The sequence below is a fragment of the Pararge aegeria genome, chromosome 13 (assembly GCF_905163445.1).
Source record: "Pararge aegeria chromosome 13, ilParAegt1.1, whole genome shotgun sequence".
NCBI lineage: Eukaryota > Metazoa > Arthropoda > Insecta > Lepidoptera > Nymphalidae > Pararge > Pararge aegeria.
Genome location: NC_053192.1, coordinates 9,875,476 through 9,899,476, shown reverse-complemented (window position 1 = coordinate 9,899,476; position 24,001 = coordinate 9,875,476). Strand labels below are relative to the sequence as shown.

At 36.2% G+C, this 24,001-nt stretch overlaps 1 protein-coding gene across 2 annotated transcripts; it reads left to right on the top strand.

Moving 5' to 3' along the window:
• Positions 1-133: 133 nt before the first annotated feature.
• LOC120628852 lies at positions 134-21,896 on the top strand. Of its 2 annotated transcripts, none has more exons than XM_039897494.1 (4): positions 134-194; positions 17,586-17,742; positions 19,920-20,084; positions 21,776-21,896. In XM_039897494.1, the coding sequence occupies exons 2-4, from the start codon at positions 17,608-17,610 to the stop codon at positions 21,854-21,856; spliced, it is 381 nt and encodes a 126-aa protein (XP_039753428.1). In that variant the 5' UTR covers positions 134-194; positions 17,586-17,607; the 3' UTR covers positions 21,857-21,896. The 2 variants fall into 2 exon arrangements, with proteins under 2 accessions (XP_039753428.1, XP_039753427.1); XM_039897493.1 differs by lacking the exon at positions 134-194 and adding an exon at positions 7,467-7,576.
• The last annotated feature ends 2,105 nt before the right edge of the window (positions 21,897-24,001 follow it).

The following is a 24,001-nucleotide window of genomic DNA, read 5'->3' as shown; positions in this document are numbered from 1 at the left end:
GACATCCGGACACTAATTTCAAAAACATCTAAAATGCATAAAAATCCCATCCAAATTATAATTTATGTTAAAATTAATGGCCAAGTTCCTTTTCCAGGATATGGGTGGTTGTCGGCTGCACTGAAAAAATAACTGAGATCTTACCGGGTGCTAAGTTCTGTAGATAATCCTGACTTTTATCAAAAGAACTAAAGGTACAAATTCTAAAAATTTAAAATTATAACACAATATTTTGTTTCTACAACAATGTTTGCTACTTAAAAATATAACTTATTATCTACTTATGAATCGAAGCTCCATATTTGACTCTGCTAGTTATTTTATATCAGGCTATCATAAGTTAAATATTGAGCTTTAATTTATCCTCAATAATGTGCTTTTTCTAAATAATTCTTCTGTTCAAATAAAGTTATATTTTTCAATAGTAAACATTAAAAAATATATTTAGGGTTATATTTAAGCACTATTACGTATTAAATTAAAACACACTGAAAAGTAGTACGATTCCCTATTGGAAGTACATTACAATTTCACAGAAAAAAACCCTGCATAAATATTCCGGCTTTGGAGTTTTGGAGTCCGCGCGTCTTCTCTTTTACAGCCTGGCCAGTAGTGGGACGTTAATAAGCTAGTAGATTTTATTGATATTATTATGATTATTTCCGCTGCCAAGCAGCATTATTGCTGTCTGCGATCCGGTCTGAAGACTGGGGTTGCCAGTGTAATAACTGCTACCTCCTCAATAGGCACAGGAGGCTTAATACCTATGCCTCAGGTTGATGGCGGTGATGACACAGGGTGTTTCTTGCTTGTCATGTGAAGTGTTGCTCTGTGTATAGGCGACGGTTTCAACTTCATCAGGGTGGGCCATCGGTTTGGTCGTCAATTAATAATAATTTATTACTTACTATAAATGCCAAAATATATTTTTTAATTTATAGTAATAAATTTAAAAAAAAAATATTTTGGCATCGGAAGGTCAATGATTTGGCACCAGGAATGATTTGGAAGGGACCACGGGTAAACGCCTGTTTATCTAATACGTAATATATGTTTTTAATAGTTTAATGTTGCTTTATATTAAGCACGACGTGTCAAGAGGTCGGACTCACTGCTACACATCATGCACAGCGCCTCTAATGTGTTAGCCGTGTCGCACAGTGAGAGGCTTATGGCTGCCCACTCAGCCGCTGTACTATTAAAAGAGTGATTACCTCCCCAAAGTGTACATTTTATGTATGGTTACATTCACAATAAATTACGATTCTCTTCTTAAGTCTTTTGGATTTACTATAAGAGAAGTAACAGGTTGCAAATCAGCTATTTAATTTTAGTTTGGTTTTTTGCACGCCCGCCGAATACAAGCTTATTTATTTTATATATTTATCCTTAGAGAAAAAGCAATGATAGCCTAGTGGTTACGGCTCCGGCTTTAACTTCCGTGGGACTGACTTCGATACCGGGCATGCACCTCTAATTGTTCGGAGTTAAGTGCGTTTTTTTAATAATTTGCACCTGCTACAACGGTAAAGTAAAACATCGTGGGGAAACGATCATCCTGCGTGATTCCCGTATGTTCTCAAAGGCGCGTAAAGTCTGCCAACCCGCATTGGTCCAGTGTGGACTACGACCAACACCCTTCTCTTTCTGAGTGGAGACCCGTGCCCTGTAGTGAGCCGGTAATGGGTTGATAATAATGATGATCCATAGAAATGGGACTTTAACTTCCGCATTATATTATTTATGTATTTGTAATTATTGTATTCACGTTAAATAGTTTTTTTATATAGATATAACTAGAAAAGAGAATATGCGTAAGAAATCTTTAACGGACATCGCTCGAGTAATAACATATTTTATCTTCGTCACTGAAAACAACAAATCTGAAAGATTTGAGGTCATTTACAGTCATGATTGTGCTTTAATTTTTACTAGTAGACGCTAGACTTATAAAATGCATGTTTCTATACGCTACAGTCACTGACATATTTTTTTTACCTACGCTAAAGTCACACAGTCAACTTTGGTAGGAGTATCGGTCGTAAATCAAAATAGGTTTATGAGGAAATACAAGAGAGGGTCAATGAAGGCCACAATCCCGAAAACATATTTTGTTCGAAGGCTAAAACCGTCGTGCAAAAATAAGTGGCCTTTCACCACTCATAAAAGCCACATCCCAAATATTATTGCCGACACATAAGACGTTTTTAGTTTAAACACCCATTCTATAAACGATGTTAAAGAAGAATGAAAAATAATGTTCTAAGATGAATCACCAATGTTGTCCCCAGTTAAAATCTGCACAAATTTGACTATACCATAGACTGACTGTCTACTACCTGTCGAGTGACCAAGAAGGTAGTGCTAATCTTACGTGGAGTAATTTAATCAGGTAGGAGGAAATTGGCACAGCCTAGTTGGCACCTTATCAACAGAGCCGTGTCGTGTCACCAAGCGATATAGCCTACCGGTACAATACCGCGTAGAATATGGGTTTAATAACTCAACCCAAGTCCTTGGGATTCGTACTCCAACATGACCAAAGACATGAAATTATTTGTTGTTGTTGTTCTTTTTGCTAGTTTCCGCTCTTATAGATAAAAATGATATGTAAGAAATGTGGAAGTTTCCCCTATCTACTAAAGGCAAGATGTCCTGAAATGAGAAGAACTCGCTTTGCGTATATAAAAAACAACCGTAGAATTGAGTCTCTTAAAATAAAGGCTAATAACATCGGCCCCAAACGGAGGCACTTACAACGGCCACTCCGATAAGAGAAGAAAAAGAACGAGTACTTAAAGAACCAGCTACCAAGTTTGAAGTTAGTGACGACAATAATGACGCAAAAAATAATAATAGGTCATTCAATTACGTAGGGCACACTCCACTGTAAGTGGAAAACATATGCAAAAGATATTTAGTTCTCACACTCACGCTGTTACAAATATTGCGAGATAACTCCTGATAGCGGTCCTTTATGGATTTAAAGATCAATCTGATTATTGGTAACAGTTCATTTCAACACCTTAAATAGGTACTACATATTTAGTTCGTTCAAAGTAGGTTTTGTGGAAGCCAGGTTTATCAAAGTCAAAGTTAAAAATATCTTTATTCAAGTAGGCCCATAGGTGGCACTTTTGATGCGTACATTACATGAGAATTATACGGCAGTGAGATGATGCCGTATAATTCTCATGTAATGTACGCATCAAAAGTTATGTTTGGTTAGATACAGACCGGAAAACAGGGAATCATAATCCTCAGTGTATAAATGACTCTCTCTCATAGGAAAGAGAAAATTAGATATTAGACCTTCGACACAGATCCAGTAAGGTTAACTTTTACAATAATTATCACAATTTAGTGATTGTAATCGTAACTGACAGCTTTAAGTTCTCTGATAGACACGGCTGAACAGCGCTATTTTTCTAATTCTGGCTCGTACTACGGATTTCTTAGCAGAAAGTCCACAATCCAAAACCTAGTGTGCCTATATGCAGATACATAGACTGAGGTGATGATAATGATTGCATCGAGTTTATTATATCTGTTTAGTAAAAGTTAGTTACAGCGACTTTATCATAATAATTACCTACGCATGTTGTAAAACACTAGCAATAAAATGTTATGATCATAAGCTTTTCATATGTACACGGGCCACTTTATTACTACCTGTTGCGTCATACAGAATGAGTTTTTTAGTGAATGAAACTTTATATGTAGACACATACACGTACAAAGTCACCGGCAATTGCTAGACAACAATTGCCCGTGACTTTGTCCGTGTATAGTTCTATTTGAGTGTGACTAGGAAACAAAGAACAAAAAAGAACAAGACTGTTAGAATATAAATAAATATAAATCAGTACATACTAATTCAGTACACACATCGCCATCTAGTCCTAAAGTAAGCTAGCTTATGCTATGGGTACTAAGATAACTGATGAATTATTTTATGAATAATGTACATATATACGTATAATATACCGATAAATACCCAGCCACTGAAAAACATTTATGTTCATCACACAAACATTTTCCAGTTACGGGAATCGAACCCACGGCCTTTGACTCAGAAAGCAGGGGCATTTTCCACTGCGCCAGTTGGCTGTCAATAAAGGTTACCGCTTAAGGCATATCCTATAGGAATCGTGTATTTTTTTGGGGATTAAAAGTAGTCGCTCTCTCTGGCCAAAAACTATATCTGTACAAAATCATTCATTACTCTGTTGTTGCCTAAAAGGAGGACACACCAACAACAGTAGATTACTAAACGAGACGGAAAACATATTTATTTTCATCACTTCTTACAATAGGTATTTGTTTTTTTTTTTTACTTCTCCCCTCGTCTTCAGGCTTTAAGACTGTCTTAAAACTTAACGACTTATCACAAAATGTAGTTATTTATTAAGGCTAGCATGTTTAAATTAAAAATGGAACTTTGCTAGACATACCAACTTTATTAAAGGATAGAAAGGCTTTAAACGTATTGTTTGAATTTAGAAACAATGTTCCCAGCCTTTAGCTGGAGAGGTGGTGGGAAATAATTTTTTCCCATTAAGAACCATTAAGTTAGCGAGGGCTTGTGATCGCATCTAATGGTAAATGCCAATGCAGTCTAAGATGCAAAGTAAACCGTAACATTTGCAGAAAACTTACTCCACGACTAACCAAAAAAAAATATTAAGGAAATTAAATTAATATATCGGTGTATTAAGAGCATTTATGGAGTTTCAGCGGCGCGGTGCGGCGTTAGTAACAATTCAATCAATTGCAGTCGTTTCATGTAGAAGAATACTACAGACTACTTCACATCTTAGCAGTAGTAGAGCTATTTGCGACTGAGCTCGTCCGGGTAGTAAGTACTACCGCCATGCTTTTTGCCATGTTTTGCAGCTTTGCTGTGTTCCAGGCTGAAGGGCGTGGTTGCCGGAGTAATTACAGTCACTTAAGGCTTACCACCTACACCTTAGGTTGATGGACACAGAGCGGCATTTTTAAGGACGTGTTCATTGCATGTTCTCTGAACTGTTGCTCTTTTTATAGGAAATGATTTTCCACAGACCATCAGGTACGCTAACTGCTTGGTCCATCACTAGAAAAGAAATCAGATAGTAATCTATTTGATTTAATATACTGCTTTCAAATTCCTACGTACAAAAACTAATGTTAGACCCTAGAGCCAAATCGACCCGACACTTCACTGAAGATATCCCGGACGTCAGCCTTTACGAGATTAGTATGGCTCTCAAACAACTTAAGAACAACAAGGCACCGGGTGATGACGGAATCACAGCAGAACTCCTGAAAGCGGGTGGAAAACCGATACTTAAAGTCCTTCAGCGGTTGTTCAATTCCGTCATTCATCAAGGCACAACGCCAGAGGCATGGCACAGGAGCGTGGTTGTTCTGTTCTTCAAAAAAGGTGATAATAATTATATGTTTAGTATTAGAATTTATACCATGTATGTAGTTTAGTTTGCAATATTTTTATGTAGGTAGAAATTTTTATTGCCGCACCAACCCGTTCCTTCCAATAACTACTATCGCCAAAGGTTGTCTGGGAGAGATCGCTTTAGCGATAAGACCGCCTTTGCACACCTAAACTAGTTTTTTTTTTTAATTATTTCTGTAAATGTGTTTATTTGTATTTTGTTTTTGTGTGTGCAATAAAGAATTTATTATTATTATTATTATTATAATACCTTGCTGAAGAACTACAGACCTATCTCGCTGTTGAGCCATGTCTACAAGTTGTTCTCAAGAGTCATTACGAATCGTCTCGCGAATAGGTTCGACGACTTCCAGCCTCCTGAACAAGCCGGTTTCCGAAAGGGCTTCAGTACCATAGACCACATACATACGCTGCGGCAGGTTATACAGAAGACTCAAGAGTATAACCGGCCACTTTGCTTAGCGTTTGTGGACTATGAGAAAGCCTTTGATTCGGTGGAAACCTGGGCTGTGTTAAGGTCACTGCAGAGATGCCGAATTGACTACCGGTACATCGAAGTTTTGAAGTGTTTGTACAAAAACGCCACTATGTCAGTCCGTATACAGGACCAGACTACGAAACCGATCCAACTACAGCGAGGAGTGCGACAGGGAGATGTTATCTCCCCGAAGCTGTTTACCGCTGCGTTGGAGGACGTTTTTAAGCTTCTGGATTGGAACGGGCTTGGCATCAACATTAACGGCGAGTACATCACTCAACTTCGGTTTGCCGACGATGTAGTCATAATGGCAGAGACTCTGGAAGACCTTAATGCGATGCTCAATGACCTCAGCAGAGTTTCTCAACAGGTGGGCCTTCGTATGAACATGAGCAAGACGAAAATTATGTCTAACGCTCATGTTCCGCTCCACCCAATAATTGTTGGGTGCTCTGCACTCGAAATTGTAGACGAGTATATATACCTAGGACACACGATCCAGTTAGGTAGGTCCAATTTCGAGAAAGAGGTAAACCGCCGAATCCAACTCGGATGAGCAGCGTTCGGGAAACTTCGTGACATCTTCTCGTCCAAAATCCCTCAGTGCCTGAAGACTAAAGTCTTCGAACAGTGCGTGTTGCCAGTGATGACTTACGGATCAGAGACATGGTCGCTAACTATGGGCCTCATAAGAAGGCTCAGAGTCACTCAGCGGGCGATGGAGAGAGCTATGTTAGGAGTGTCTCTACGTGATCTAATCAGAAATGAGGAGATCCGTAGAATAACTAGAGTTACCGACATAGCTCAGCGAGTTGCGAAGCTGAAGTGGCAATGGGCGGGGCACATAGCTCGGAGAACCGATGGACGTTGGGGTCTTAAGGTGCTGGAATGGCGACCCCGCACCGGTAAACGCAGCGTAGGTCGGCCCCAAACGAGGTGGACAGATGACATCAGGCGAGTAGCTGGGAACCGTTGGAGGCAAGCGGCCCAGGACCGTGCATTGTGGAACTCCCTACAAAAGACCTATGTCCAGCGGTGGACGTCAATTGGTTGAGATGATGATGATGATGATGAAAACTAATGTTTTATTGTAGGTTCTAACATACAACTATCAAGTGGGTGTGTCAACTTAATACAGGTTTGATGTCAAGTGCGAAATATACATGAATGTTTGCACAAACATATAGAACAGTACTATGGACAAGAATCTGTAGAACATTAACGAGAAGTGAGTTTGCTTTCTGTACTTGACGAGTATCGACTGAGCAAACATTTGAATTTTTATCCCTTTTTTAGGTGTTGTTTAGTATAATTATATACAATACTGCTTAGAGATCGGAAAGATTAAAAATATCACCGTGCATAGATACTCTTCGCGCTTGTATCATAAATATCTATAGTTTAGGCCCCCAGCTCTTATACCATACTTCAATGTTTTCCAATTCGAAGCAAAAGTGCAGTATGTCCTTCCCGCCTTATAAAGGCTAGGTCGCCGCGCGCCGCTCCATACTACTAGTTGCCGTCACGCCGGGAGTGAACGGTTTCACTTGTTGTTCAGTAAATAAATAAATAACAGTTTTGAGCTAAATCGGATAAAGTGATCGGTTATACTTTAATTTTGATTGATTGACACTTATTTGCCTGTAAGTATATTGTTTTATTGATGTTTTATACTTAATGTTGTATAAAACTACGTTGCACTTTTTTTTTGAATTTTTTTGATAGAAAATTCAGTAGCATTATTTAAATAAATACAATGATTCTACAGATTTAATTTGTAACAAATAATTACATTTGTCTACGGAAAAAAAATTCTAAAATTGGTAACAATAATAATAATTAATCCTAGCCTAATAATAACTGCTGGGTAAATGTCTCATCTTTCATGAGACGGAGGAATAGTGCCTACACCCTCTCTAGGTATAGCTCGAACTTAAGCTGAAGGGCTTACTTATGAATGTTTACTAATTTATAAACAATATGTAAAAAAGTAATGTGAAGTGCCATCGGCGAACTTTTTTTTGCATAATACACAATTATTATATTACAAGTAAAAAGATAATAAATCTCAAGAATATTTCCTTCATCGAATCTGTAGCGGTACGTTTAGAGTCACCTACGGCGTAGGGCGCTGCTACGGAAAAAGTTTTTGTTTAATCTTGCAAAACTGTTATTTTTATTTAATATTATTAATTTTGTTAAAATATTTACGCTTAGTTTTATCATTATTTTTGCGAGATAGATGATAAATAATTTTAGCATTTAACCTAAATCAAACTTTAACTTTCTAAAAATAAACCTAAAAACTCAGACAAGTACTACTATTTTGATTGATCTCAATCTCAGTTATAACTAAGTCTTAAATCATAGTAATTATTTTAAACTAAATTACTTAGTCCGTAAACGATGATAAGAAATACTTTGGCCATTAAATAGATTTTGGGTAAAAAAAAGTTTATTGAATGCAGCCAAGAATTTTAGAAAACACGTTTGTTAAACTCTACATTGTTTTCCCCGTTATTGCTGTAGTGGTTAGCATTTTCAACAACAAATAACGAGGCACTTCGTTTTAATCCCAGGTCAGGCCGAATATTTTCCTTAGAGAAAATAGGTATTTCATACATGTTACAGCGAATGAAAAAAAATCACGGGTTGCACTCCGGGTGTGCCGACAGAAATGAAAACTTATTTTGGCGCGCTACACAATTTTTAGATGGGTTATTGGGTTATGAATTGAATTTTTTTATGAATATTTTTTGTACTCTTTGTTATCATTTATTTCAAGTAGGCCGTAATATAATTCCCATTGTAAAACAAATAATAATAATTACAAACTAAGATTAATATTTACAATAAACATAAGCCGTCTAACTGTTCACTTAAGGGAAATAAAAAAAAAAATATCAAAATACAAATCATTATATTATCAAAAATAAAAATCTTGTATTTATTTAGTTATTAGAGAATTAAAAATACATTATATTCTTTTTTGAATCATCGTTAACAATTTTGACAACTGTTGTATCATTAAAATTATTACAATCTAAAATATAAATTATAGGTTCATGGCAACTAAAATAGGAAATAAACAATTTCGATTTGAAGTTATTTAAATACCGCATCAATTACATTTTTGACTAGCTGAAAAAGGGCGGGAAACTTCGTACATGGCGGACGCGGTTTTTTCAAATTTTTCTTTTATTTTATTGTAAACTCGTCTTGAAAAGGATTTGGTGTTGTTTATATTGTACATATTGTAGTATTAGTGTCATTCTCATAGTAGTTAGCTGTTTATATAGGTAAGTTCTTCAAAATATTTTATTGGAAATTTTAAACTTTTATGGGGGATCGGCCCCCCGACCCTGGGGGAACAATACCCCCAGGGTCTGTAAATATTCCATCTAAGATGGATATATTAATCTCAGCGGTTGAGTCGTCAATGGACACGGACGCATCTGCTGTGTCCAATGCCGAACAAACGCTAAAACGAAAAATTTTTTCCCGCGTTTGTACGATGTGCAAGAAAAAAAAAAGGAAAGGCAAAGCAAATTATGAAAAGGATAAGTTTAATGACTGCATGTGCGAATCACATACTGATGATGTTCCGAATCGCCCTAACAAAAATCCAAATATTTCTCCCAACCACAAACCAACTGAACCCACTTCTCCCATTGATAATAATAAACCATCATTATCCACCATACCAACAAATGTACCAACTCGAGTGCCAATTGGTCGTGCTCAGTATCAGAAATCTGACAGTGCCCCATATGTGGTACATGTTAACAAAGAATATGAAAATAGTGATAGTTCCACAACCCTACATCCCATAACTTTTGGTCGCTTTTTGCAACGTAACAAATTTGATGGTGTTGTGAATGGTAGTCTCAAACGTGTGGGTAGGAATCGCATTAGTATGGCGTTTTCTTCCTATATGGATGCCAACAAATTTTTGTTGCATCAAAGTCTTGGCTTGGAAAAATATAGCGCCTTTATACCTACCTTCAATGTAACACGCATGGGTGTAGTAAGAGGTGTTCCAAATGATTGGTCTGACGAGGAAATATTGTCAAACATAAATGTGCCACTGGGTTGCGGTCCTATTATTAAAATCAGGCGTATTAAAAGAAAAGTCACTGTAAATAATGTAAATCAATTTATTAGTACTGGCACTGTAATTATAACTTTTGACGGACAAGTTCTGCCTACCCGGGTGTACATGTGTTACACTGCCTTATCAGTGGAATTGTACATTTATCCAACTGTACAATGCTATCAATGTTGCCGTTTTGGTCATGTTAAAAATCAATGCAGGTCTTTGCCAAAATGTTATAAGTGTGGTCAAGGACACTCTGGTGACACTTGCCAAGTTGAAGAGGAGGATTACCGGTGTTGCTTATGCAACGGATCACATCAAGCCATTGATAAAAAATGCCTAGAACATAATAGACAGAGAGCAATCAAAGAAACAATGAGCAAAAGTTGTATTTCATATATGGAAGCAATTAAGATGCATCCACCAGTTTCAAAGATGTCATATGCCGAAGCTTTGTTTTCAACACCTGTGTCATCCTCTTCATCAAAGGACATACATAGTCCTCAAAACTCTAACCTTCCATCTTATTCAAAATCAGAGTCTCAGTCATATAAAAAAACAGTCTTTGCCAAGCCGAGATCACCGTCTAAGCTTGGTAAGGGCTATGACCGCTTTGCTCACTCTGATATAATAAAAGATCCTGTTTTCCCTAAACAAAAGCCTAATATTAATAATAAAAATATTGAAAATAGCATGAAAATTGCTGACATTATTAAAATACTTATTCAACTATTATCACAATCAAACATAGTTACACCGTCCAACGTTGCCACAGTAATTGAAGCATTATACCACATCCCAAACAACAATGGATCACAGAGCCAAAGTGGTTCAGTGGAATTGCCTGAGCCTCAACAGTAGAAAACACGATTTAATACATTTAATGAATAAACATGAACCTTTTCTCATATGTCTTCAAGAAACATGGTTGAGAAAGGAGTCATTATTTAAAATGCCAGGTTATGTTTGTGTCAGAGAAGATAGACCTGATGGGTATGGTGGAGTGGCCATACTCATCAAAAATAATCTGGCATTTACAAATATCACTCTCCCTGTACATAGCAATAACTTATCAGTTATTGCAGTTATTGTAAATAGTGTATGTTATGTGTCTATATATTTTTCTCGTCCTAGTAATGATATATTTAATGAAATTAATCAACTTTTAAATTTTTTGCCGAAACCTTATTTATGTTTAGGGGATTTTAATTCTCATCACATGTTATGGGGTTGTGCTACATCAACCTATTATGGAGAACAATTGTTAGAGTTAATTAGCTCACATAACTTGTGTATTTTGAATATGGGGTCTCCAACAAGGCTTGCACGGACACCTAGTGCTCCTGATTTGTCCATTTGCACTCCTGATCTTGCTTCATCTCTCCTTTGGTCAACTGCAGAGTCTACTTATGGTAGTGATCACTACCCGCTTATTATAACTTTTCCTTTGGAAAAACCTCCAAAATATGTGAAACAACCACGAATAAAACATAAACTTATTCATGCTAAGTGGAACTTGTATAGAGTAGCTGTTGAACAGAAAGTTAATAGTTTACCACCAATAAGTAGCTCTAACATATTAGAATGCTCACAAACATTAGCTACTGCATTGATTGCAGCTGCAAATGAAATTTTTCCATTAAAAAAGTATGGTTCAGGATTTATTCCATCACTACCATGGTGGGATGCAGAGTGCACTAATGCAGTAAAACAGAGAAAGGGAGCAGAGAAGCAATATTGTAAAAACATGACTGATGACAATTTTGACCATTACTTACAAATTGCCAATTCTACTAAGGAACTACTTAGGGTAAAGAAGTATGAATGTTGGCGTAGGTTTTGTAAATCCTTAAATCCTAATGTTTCATCATCAATAGTTTGGCAAAATATTAGAAAGTTCAGATCTGCATTTAAAGACACACAACAGAATAAATTATCTCCAGCAATAGCAGAGCAAATCATGGATCGTTTAGGTCCTCCATATGTACCTGAATGTCCCATGGCCATAATGCCTCTAATAGTATCCAATAACAATTATTATAACAATTCAGATTTGAATTCACCATTTACACTTATAGAACTGAAAGGCGTACTTTCATCAACGACAGATTCTGCGCCAGGTGAAGACGGTATTCCTTATTCTTTCTTGTCAAATCTTGACGACAATAGTCTTAGTTATTATCTTTCTTTAATCAATAATATTATAATTGCGGGTATCGTTCCTGAATCCTGGAGATCACAAACATTGATCTTATTACAGAAGCCGAACAAATCGAGTTCAGATCCAAAATCGTATAGACCTGTAGCTCTATCATCTGTGTTAGCTAAAACTGCTGAACACCTTATTAAAATCAGGTTGGAATGGTTTTTGGAACATAAAAAATTACTATCAAAAACACAGTTTGGTTTCAGGAAAGGTAAATGTACCCTTGACAGCTTGAGCATCTTTACCACAGACATCAGACTCAGTTTCTCCAAAAATGAATCAGTGGTTGCTGCCTTCCTAGATATAAATGCTGCCTATGATAATGTTAACATTTCAATTTTAAAGAGTAAACTGTTAGCCCTGAATATTCCTAGCTTATTAATAAATTTTATTGTAAATATGTTATACGAAAGATATATAAAGTATTCAATAGGCCATTCCCAAAGTGAATTAATTAGTAGAACTGTATGGAAGGGCCTACCACAAGGTTCGGTTTTGAGCCCTATTTTGTATAACATTTATACTTACGATTTGGAAATTTCTGTATTGAGATATGCAAATGTTCTTCAATATGCGGATGATTTGCTTTTATATGTTTCTGGTCGATCATTAGATAATATCAGTGAATTATTAAACTTAGCTTTGAACGATTTAAAGTCTTGGTTAGACAATAATGGTCTAGAACTATCACCATCTAAAAGCTCTGTTGTATTGTTCTCTCGGAAACGAATCCTCCCATGTATTCACATTAGTTACAATAATGTACCGCTAACAGTTACAGATAAATCAAAATTTTTGGGTGTTATATTAGATTCCAAGCTGACTGGGGTTCCTCACTGTGAATATGTTTTATTAAGGTGTGAGCGAAACTTAAATATCTTAAGGTGTCTTTCTGGAGTATGGTGGGGTGCACATCCTTTTACAATGAAACTGTTATACAATGCTTTGATCAGGAGCATTTTAGACTATGGGACATTCTTATTACACCCTGGTAACACAGGTGCAATTAAAAAGCTTGATTTCGTTCAGTCCAAGGCTTTGAGACTAGTTACAGGTGCCATGAAATCAACTCCAATAAACTGTTTGCAGGTAGAATGCTGTGATCCGCCCTTATATCTTAGGAGACAGTTACTCTGTGATAAATTTTTCTTCCGTACGTTACAGCTTATCTCCCATCCATTATTTCCAAAAGTAAAGCAACTTGCGGATCAGATTGATACCTGTAATTACTGGACGCATAAAGATTCACCGTGTCTTGTAAAAAGCTATAAAAAATATGAAAGCTTGGGAGCTCCCACTCATCGCAGTGTTACTCTGCCTTTATACCAATACAATTACAAAAATCTTATTGCGGTTCCCAAAATTAAATTGGTTATAGGACTATTGTAAAATAGCCCTAATATAAAACAGGATTTTATTAATATTGTTAATAATGAATGGTCTGATTGGCACTGTTTATATACCGATGCATCTAAACATGGGAGTAAGAGTTGCGTGGGCGTTGGGGTCTACCATTCACAATACCAAGTTATTCAGCAGATTAAATTTCCACCAGAAACATCAGTTTACACTGGTGAATGTTACGGTTTACTCAAAGCTATTGAATATATTTTAATTCTGAAAATACCAAAAACAATTGTATTTACAGACTCCCGAAGTGCTTTGGAGGCTATTATGGGATTTCCGTTCAAGTCTCATAAGCAGTCTCCAAATGTTTTTCGAATTAGAGATTTACTATATACATCTTCACAGAAAAATTGTAACATAGTGCTGGCTTGGGTTCCAAGTCATGTCGGCATTCCTGGAAATGAAAGAGCGGATCAATTGGCAAATGAGGCTATTCGCATAGGAGACATTGTACCATATACGAATCATTGTTCCGACTTGGCAAACCAAGCCAATGTTTATCTGTATGAAGAGTGGGATAGGGTATGGAATAATGATAGTTCAGTTGGTAAACATTACAAGAAAATTCAAGTATCCATTCCGAGAAAACCTTGGTTTAGCCAATGCGTTTTTTCTAAAACAGTCACCTCTGTTCTGTGTAGAATGCGCCTGGGTCATGTTTGTACCCCGGCGCACTTGCACAGAGTGAAAATCGTTCCTGATCCTTTTTGTTCCTGTGGGGAGTATGGGGACTTAAACCATGTTTTCTTTGCATGCCCTATGTATGATCGTTCTGCCTTTCTTGCTCATCTCGAATCATTAAACATTCCATTTCCCACCTCTATAATTTGTTTATTAAATATCCATTCGTATAAAGTTTATAAAATTGTATCTTTGTTTCTAGAAAAAAATTATATCAAACTATAGAGCAAATCGTATAATATATTTATAAAGTAGAATCAATCCCTATCCTTTTCCTATCCAAATAGTTAAGTAGATTAATCCTGATGTTTTATATTTTAAGTTTCCCTAACTTTTATTAAACATATAGACACCTGACATTGGCTAATCTCTGTAAAGCCAGAAGAGAAAAAAAAAAAAAAAAAAAAAAAAAATTACATTTTTATATCTCGTTGTCCTAATTCCATATTCAAAAATCCAAATTCCTGCGTCTCGTAACGGTGTTGCGAGTCCGAGATTTTATCTTATCTAAAAATATACGTACCGCGCTAAAAGAAGTTATCACTTTAAAAACGTTTGACGATGTACAATAAATTGTATTTTCATTTCTTACTTCGTGTTGGTGCTAAGCTAAACTAAAAAAATTTAACAAACAATCCAGGAATACAGTCCAGCAGCTCGAGATCCGTAGTCGAGGATGCATACCACTCGACAATAAACGACTTAATTTTTCGTATGACATACGAGTATACAATAGGTACACAATATTTTTGTAAAGTACGAAGACAGGAGAAACAATAAACCAGATGATCCTTAAGAAATAAGAGTGTCATTTGTTATCCTCCTGTCACGAGATACATGATGAGGCTTTAGGACGCCTCGGGAGCCTCCGACACCACCAATATAAACGTAATTGAATTTTCTTTAATTTTCCCTTTAAACCTAAAGGAAAATTAAATATCCCTTTATACTTTCCTATCTGGGTAAAACAGATTTTAATGTGTCGTCTAACCTGACATTACGTTTGGCTTTTTAATATTGGATCAGATTACAGAATTTCCATTATATTGCATGATCCGAATGCTTGCATTAGCTTGAACATTAGGTTTTCCTAAATTAACTTAGGTACTTAACTATTTTGCCATGAAAGATTTTACTTGGCACCGACTTATAAAATGTTTTAGAAAATATTTATTTCTTGCGTTTTAGTTGTTAAACTAAGTCGGTTTTGTCAAAAAATATGTCTATCCCTATTATGACAAATCACATGTCGAAGTCCACTCCAATGTATATCAGCCTACATTATTGTTTTTAACCAATATCGATAAAACAAAGACTGTTTTTTTCACAAAAAAATTTTTCCCGCTTTTTAGTGGTTAGTTTTGCAATTCAATTATAATAGCCAGATGTCAACTGCTCATAATCCTAAACAAGATATTGCTTTTACCAAGGTCGTTGTCGTCTCTAATCGATGAGGAGTCAATTCAAAAATTAAAAATTCTAATATGTGTTTATGTAGGCCTGAATGTCACAGGCAAGATGCAGATGAAGCGTTCATACCTATATATTTATATAATTGTGTAATGGTGATAACTTCGTTCGACTACTTATACCTAAAGCAACAAATGTTGCAAAAGCGCCCTGTTCGAAGAAGAGCCCACAACAAACTTCGCCGGTTATTTTTTTTGTTTTCATCATTTCACAATCAATTATTACACTTTAAATATGTAGCCTAGTAAACTGCACCAAGAGTTTATTTTTACTTCTAATGGTAATATTGTTACAGTCCATTTTCTTTTTAAATTGTGTTGTAATGTACTTACATTAAATTTTCAGATATGAACTGACTATGCGCCTTCATTATTTTTACTTCATTAAATGTATCCCTTAAAGACTCTCTTGGCGGCGTATGCTGCTAAGTCTGTTCGATAAAATATTTATATGTAGGCCGCATTGAAGTTTAGCATCTAACGTTACTCCTAAAAAGATTATCGTAACTACCAGATCCAATTCCTCATTAATAAGTTATACAATTTTTACTTGTATAACATAGGGTTATGGGAATTTGATACACTTAGTTTTTTCCCGTTGATCTAAAAGTATTAAAAGCTAAAAAAGTTCTAAGAGCTAAAAGTTCTCCCAGCACTTCACCATCAGCTTTATTATTGTGACGAGCATAAATTGCTTAGCAGCCATATACCATAATCGAAGCGGAACCCGTGAAATACTAATTATTGTATAGTTCCGGTGGCCATCCATGATCTTCATCATCAGCTCCACTTGACCATATGGTGCGTTTCGAAAGAAGATGCCGAAGTTCCTTTAAAAATACTCAAACGGCTATAGGTGTGTATATCTTCACCAAATTAAAATGGTGCCTGAGGACCTGGGAAGGTATAAAGTACCTAACCTCACCAAATAATCGAGTAACAAATATAAAAAAAAGAAAAAATATCAACAATAAATAATAAAAAATAACAAATATAAAAGAAAATCGAAAATTGGACGACCCCAGCCGAAAATGGCCCGTGAACCTCCCCTCCCCCGTGGAGGTCTTAGGACTTGATTCACCCTTTCCTATGATAGAAGACTTTTTTGAAAACATTAATATGTGCTGAATTAATACTAAACTAACAATTGAATCTAACGTTTTTTCAGTTAACTTTAATATTTTTTATATTTTAAAAATTCTCGGCATAGGTTATCTTTAAATAACGCAATTACTATATACTTGGCTTCCCGGTTCTATTTTGAGGCGACCTATGATAATGATATCGGAACTACTCGTGCGAATTTTTATTTTAATGGGATAGACGAAGTGTTCGTAAATCGATATGCATGATACTGGGACACGAATTGTTAGGAAGAGTTAAATAAAAGCGTTTAAAATAACTTGACTATGTATGTTTTATGTATAATTAGAAGACTAGCCTATGAGCTCGTGGTACAACTATGTGTTCTGAGCCTTGTAAGAAGGATGTCAATGCGTTCATTTTCCGGTTTGGTATCTTTGATGATTTGAAATGTCTACAAGGACATGGTCTGCCCTAGATCACATTTGATGGTAAAAGCATAGCTATCGCCACGCTATCTTGGTTGGTTTTGTTAAGTCCATAGTTAGAGTAGGTTGAGACGACAGTAAAGTCTACAAGCAAGCGTAAGAATTGGTACCCTGCTATTCCCGCTACGTGCTGGCCATAAAGAACTAACATACTCCTAAACTTTACAGCGTGCGTGCGTGCGTATTAAAACTGTACTCAAAAAAACAATTGTCAAATTTCAGGTGGTGATTCTATGTCCTCACGATGATGCATACCGTGCTTGTACTATTGATGACGTTGACCGCGGCCCTCGCTCTTCCTGCTTTTGACGGTGCCTCCACAGGTCTATCTGACGAAGATTTTTACACTCTCCAAGCAGATAGAAGAGAGTTGCCTGAGGTAGATATACTTTTCTGGACTTTGTATTTATTAACATCCAGCCTAATCTGGTATAAGAAGACACAAAAAGTTATTGTGTTTAAAATTTAGTTTAAAATTAAAAATAGTACTGTATCTAGGACAGCACTGTATTGTCGGTTTCTTTTACTATCACTAATTATCAAACATCAATAGCCTATGACAACCCACAGCTGGGCTGGAAAGGGCTCTCCCAACGGGAGGGTTTGCCCATAATTACCAAGAGCAGACAGGTTGGTGAACGCAGAAGTTGGTGGTAATAGCATAAAGGACCCTGCTGCCCATTCTCTGTTATATTTCGTTAATCATCTCGTACGAAGCCGTGGGAAGAGGAGGGGTTGTGGCAACTGTATTCTTATCTGCCGTCACTAACACGGCTCTATCACTAATATGTGATAATGATTGTAAAAGCTGACCGTAGACTGACGATCATCGAGGTCATCGTTCTCCTTCTTAAGTAACTTTTAAATAAGATCGAAAGACCTCTTAGCAAGTTAAATTCTCCTTGATCCACCTACAGCCGGTATAAAAGCGTAAAGGCGTTGAAACAGCTTACATAAACTTAGTTTTAGATTTATTTTAACGTTAATTAATTAACATTCCCTGTTTCATAAAAAAACACTAGTTCTAAAAATAGACTTCGAACTTTAATCCACTGAATAAAATAATGACAATAGGAGATCAGTGTAAAGGCTTACGCCAACTTGTATGATTAATTATGCGGCTAGACAGATGCAGTGAATTGGAAAGTGTTCAAAATTAAATTAGATTTGTCATGTTCATTCATTAATTACGTGGGGCATTGAATGACCGAATGGACATTTTTGTCTGAGAAGTTACTCAAATTTTTAGTAATGAAAATAAGTTTTAAATAATTCGTATTTCTACTTGTTGTTTGACTCGTTGAACTGGTTGTTGCTATGTTTAACTATGACTCGCGAGTATCGGGTGTTTCCCAGGGCACTGGGTGTTTTCTGATTAAAAGTCCCAGTACCTGTCCGGAGTTAGAAAATTGGCGGTATCTAACAAAAGCCAAGTGTGATAAAAACCTTTAAAGTCCACCGACACTTTTCCATTGAGCATTGTGGTACTTCCTTTAAGCCCTTAACTTCTTCCATGAGGTGAGGCCTGTGTTGTCTTAGTACCCATAATACAAGCTACGCCTACTTTGGGGCTTGATGGCGATTTGTATATTGTCGTAGTATATTTAATTATTTATTTAAAACAAAATTTAAGCCACTGTTCTTAATTATTATTAATTTCCATTAACAAAATAACTTAACTTATTACGTATTATAAAGCGGCACATCATCTGAACACTACAATAAAGCGATAGCTAAAGCTTTTAAATTGACGATGAATATGTGTAAAGAGGATTTATAACGATTTCAAAATGATAAAACTCAATAAGAATGTTAATGGAGGCTTATAAAAATGAAATTAAAAAGCTACGACAGTTTATACAGATAAAGTATATATACAGTGATTGAAAATCCTATTAAAATAAAAAATAATATGTTAGGAACAACCACACATCCTTTTTCTTCTTGAATACGATGTTCAACAAGCTGCAATTTAAATAGCGAGCAAGTGTTTTGACGCAACTATTTGCGCAAGATATTCTTCTTGTGGGTGTGTGCTACGTTGTTTTGCCATAATGCTACAACTTGAGCGCTTCTAAGGAGGCAAAATATTTTTCTCGTCTGCCTTGCGGATAGGGGTGGCGTACCTTGAGAGAAGTAAAGGGGATATTGCCTCCTACGTCCCATAATTGTAACAACATTTCCGATTACTGGTGGAACTATAGGTATAGAATAAACCTGGGGGCTACAATGACTATAACCATCCCTTAGTAAACCTATGGTGAGGCCACGGATAGACCGCGTTATCGTCCGATTTCCTTTATGGGAGATATATATTTAGCACATTGAGTGATTGCCTGGTAATAATTATTATGTATTTACATCATTATGAGCCTCAGTTGCCCAAATAAACAATTTATTTATATATATAATGATATATTTTTAGTAAAGAATCCAAATACTTTTTCACTACGTTTCTTATCCGGGAGCGTTGCGTTGTACTATTTACACTTTACTTCTCTCATAATTTGAAGTACCTAAAAGGTATTCATTGCTTTGTTTTATCGATATTTTCAGCAAATAATCCTGCCCCAGAAAAGAGCGGCCTTGGTGCTCGACCGTCTTCTGATCGCGTTACAGAAAGCACTGCACGAGGAAAACGGCAACCAGCGCATAGACTCTGATCGCGATGGACCAAGGACGGCGCCTTTGCGTTTAGCTAACATCGAAACTAGTGATATGGTAATTTTTTTTTAGTTAATCAAGTACACGCTGGAGGTTCTCTAATTTTATATGCAAGGTAAATGATGCTGTGGTGCCTGCCTGGACTTTGGGCCCATAGCCATCAGACGAAAAATAAATGATTTATTGACGCGCCTAAGCAGTAAAATCGACTTGTGTACCGTTATAACAAAGAGTATTATTATGTCGTAATGCCACCACTCTCGACTATCTTGTGTTTACGCGGGTATACCAACGCATTTACACATACAAGAGGTAAACTAACTGTATTTATGTTTCTATGTATAAAAGTAAAAGTAAAGGGTGATAATGTAAAATAGAGGTTAAAAGTTTATTTTATAGTTAAGACTACCTACCCTACCTAACCTAACCTGAAATTTAGAACATGGGGAATGTTATCAATTTCAGGTAATGAAGTAAAACAAGGGTAGGAAGTCTGTGTGAAAGTCCTATTTTTTTTTAAGTTAGAGACACAAAGATGTGCATAATAGGTTAATAATTATAAAAAATGGCGCAGATGCGGACAACTTATTTATAAGTCAAGGATGCGCGTACAACAGACGATAATGCGGATACCAGTCCTATAGATGAAGGAAAAGATAGAGATAGCTAAATTAAGGCGGTCAAATTAGGATAGCAGCATAAGAGATAAACGGATTCTTTGAAACTTCTTTTATAGTAACAAACCGCAATATTTTAATAACTATAAACGCCAAGGTGTGTATTTCTGTCTTAGTCATCTACCGTATAAACTATTGAAATTGGCCGGTAGCTTTCTTTCTGGATAGGCATTTAAGGTTCTCATGGAGACAGGCGTAGGTGGACGCAAATTTCAAGTCGCGGGCAACAGCTAAATTCTAACATTTTTCACGTAGATATGTCAAAAATGTCGCCAACCTGTTTTTTTTTTATTAAAATGAGGTCCATAATATGTCTGGTGACCCTGGCGATAAGTTATTTGCTAGACAGCAGTCAATCAATTCAATTAAAAATATGAGATGGAATATGCCTCGTTTAATTATTTTATCTGGGGACAATAATTACACCGCATTTAATTGATAACTAAATAAGCTTATATGGTAAAGGATCAGCATTCTTAGCACCAACTTAGATGCGGACATTATTTGCGTAACTCCGTAATAAAATAAGGAAACCCGTAGTTTTCAACCAGGGTTACCTGCATAGATCAGAGAGGCTCCCTCAAGCGGCAATGAATGTTGCGTATGGCTTAGAGCGCCAATAGAGGTCGGTGCCCCAAATTGCTGAAGTCGCGACCTCTTATTGAAAAGTGCGAATATAGAAAGATATTGACAAAAGCCAGACGAAATAAAACGGATACAAACGGCACAAAACCACCACGTATTGAGATGTCTATAAAAACATATTATCAGCAGTAGACGTCCTGTGGTTGAGATGAAGATAATATTTTAAGTAAGCCTTAAATTTGAATTACCCTATTATACTTTTATTACCTAATATACTTTTATTATTTTGACGGTGAGGGCAAACATCGACAGGAAACTTGTATACCTGATAGTTCTCCATAATGTACTCAAAGGCGTGTGAAGTCTACCAATCCGCACTTGACCAGCATATTAGACTAGGTCTTGAGCCCTTGTCGTTCTGAGGTAACCCATGCTCAGAAGTAAACCAGATGTGATGATGATCCTAACTTTAGCTTTTTTTTTCAGACAGGTCTCCAAAGACGCGGTCAAGGTTCGGGCAGAGGTCGCGTGCTCCGATGCTACTTCAATGCTGTGACGTGCTTCTAACATATCTCATTACCACTAATTGAAAATTGTTTAATATATCTTATCAAGTGTTAATTAATATCATGAAATATTTTTTTCTAATTGGCTGCAGAATAACCTATTCCAAAGTTTTATTTTGAACTTACTTATGTGTTTTTATACTTCTCCTTAACATAATATATTATAAGTAATAATGTGATTATTCAAACGTATACAATAAAGATTTCTGGTTCATGAGTCTTTATAGTAAATACATACCTACTTAAATAAATACAAACCTTAGGAGCCTTCGCGTAGCGGGGCCGCGTAGGAACCTTAGGGGTATGTGTTCCATATTACTGCCATTGGAAAGACTTAAAACATATTGTTGCATGGTGACAATATTAAAGCTATAATTTGTGTTAATTAATAATACAGGTCAGTGATTTTATTACTTTATCTTAAATGTTTTCACTAAACTCTTTCGTTGGGTCCCTATACCGTACCGATCTCGTCTATGTCGTGTGTTCAGCAGGCATTGCATAGGGTCGTAATAAAACACTGGCTTAATATAGTAATACTACTTATCTCAAAACAAATCATACACAAAGCAGTAACAATCACTATTATTTATTATATATATAAAGAAAATAATGGTACAATGTCTCCATTTAGCACCCGATGAAGGTTAACAAACAAGTATTTCAATTCTCATTTGCGGTCAACGCTACACCCAACTTTAAGCTTGCTGTTTATCTGCATAAACTTCAGCACAACAATAATAATAATATTAAATAACTGGTAATTTCTAGACTGGAAATTATCAAAATTGGGGTAAATATGAAAACCATTTGTTTTCAAATATGGCTAGACTGCAATGTCATCTTGATGATCATGATAATTGTTGATGCAGTCAGAGGCGTTATAAGAGAGTGGCAAGACGGGCAAAATGCCAGGGTCTTCCAGTCGTAAATGGGTCCACCAACACACGTCATTACTAGCCTACCACAAGGCCCAGGGCAAGGGTCAGAATCAGGTCTTTTCAGAATAAAAAGGGCTTAGGCCAAAGTCTACCAAGCTGGCAAATGCATGTTAGTCGACTTCATACACCCTTAAGAACGTCATTTCCCGAATTGACCCGAAAATCGAACTTCTGACGTCATGATGTTAATAATCAATTATTCGTATCCAAAATCTTCAGATGATAGCTTGAATTTTGCAGTGATATCCTTATAAACAGAGTAAGAAAATGTATCTACTAAATTCAATCTGACATCTGAAGATTTTGGATTCATTTTATATTAATTTGTCGGCAAAGAATTTATATAAAGCGACAGTTTCACTATATCATTCACAACATAATCTAAATTGTAAGCTGAAAACTAGAGTTACTTAAGTAACCTTAACCTGAATACACATATTAAAGATGGACTTAAGGATTTAAAAAAAATGCTGTGGAAATCTTTAATCCTGTGGGGAAAGTACAAGAGACAAATAGATCGAAATAGTCGGGAGTGTGATTGAGGTGTTGATCAAAATGCCAGTCTCGACACTACGTGACAGTAACGCCTAACTTAATCCACGCACTCTCCGTTAAGTTAATTCCAGTAATCTCTTTACGGTCTCGTTTGAGCTGCCGTTCCATCGGACTATCAGAATGAAGCAATAGAGAGAGAACCTGTGTTTGCGCATCGGCCAGGGAAACTGGTGTTATATTCGATTTTATTTACTCAAACGGATTTGAGTAAAAGATTTTATTATTGATTATTTTTTAGAGACACTGACCACTTGTAGCCCAGTGAGCTATTAGTCTTCTTTTACACCAGAGATGTCATCAATAGCCAATAGTACACTGCTGGACTAAAGACTCTACCAAAGGCAGGTTTTACTCATAATCCCCAGGCTAGACAGACTGGTTGGTGATCGCGGTATGTGGTAGTAGTAGCATGGAGTATTATTAGAAGGATATCTTTCTTTGCTAGTAGACAAACTATGTAACTAGTTTCCGATAAACGACCAGCATTTTTTTCATAACAACTTTTTAGTTATGATGTTATTTAAAAACGTTATAGGGTTAAAGATTTTAATAGTTTCAAGGTTAGTTACGTTGTTTGATAAGCAAGCAAGCGTACAACCTGATGTTAAGTGATAACCGATGCCCATAATCCTCTATAGCATCAGATGTGC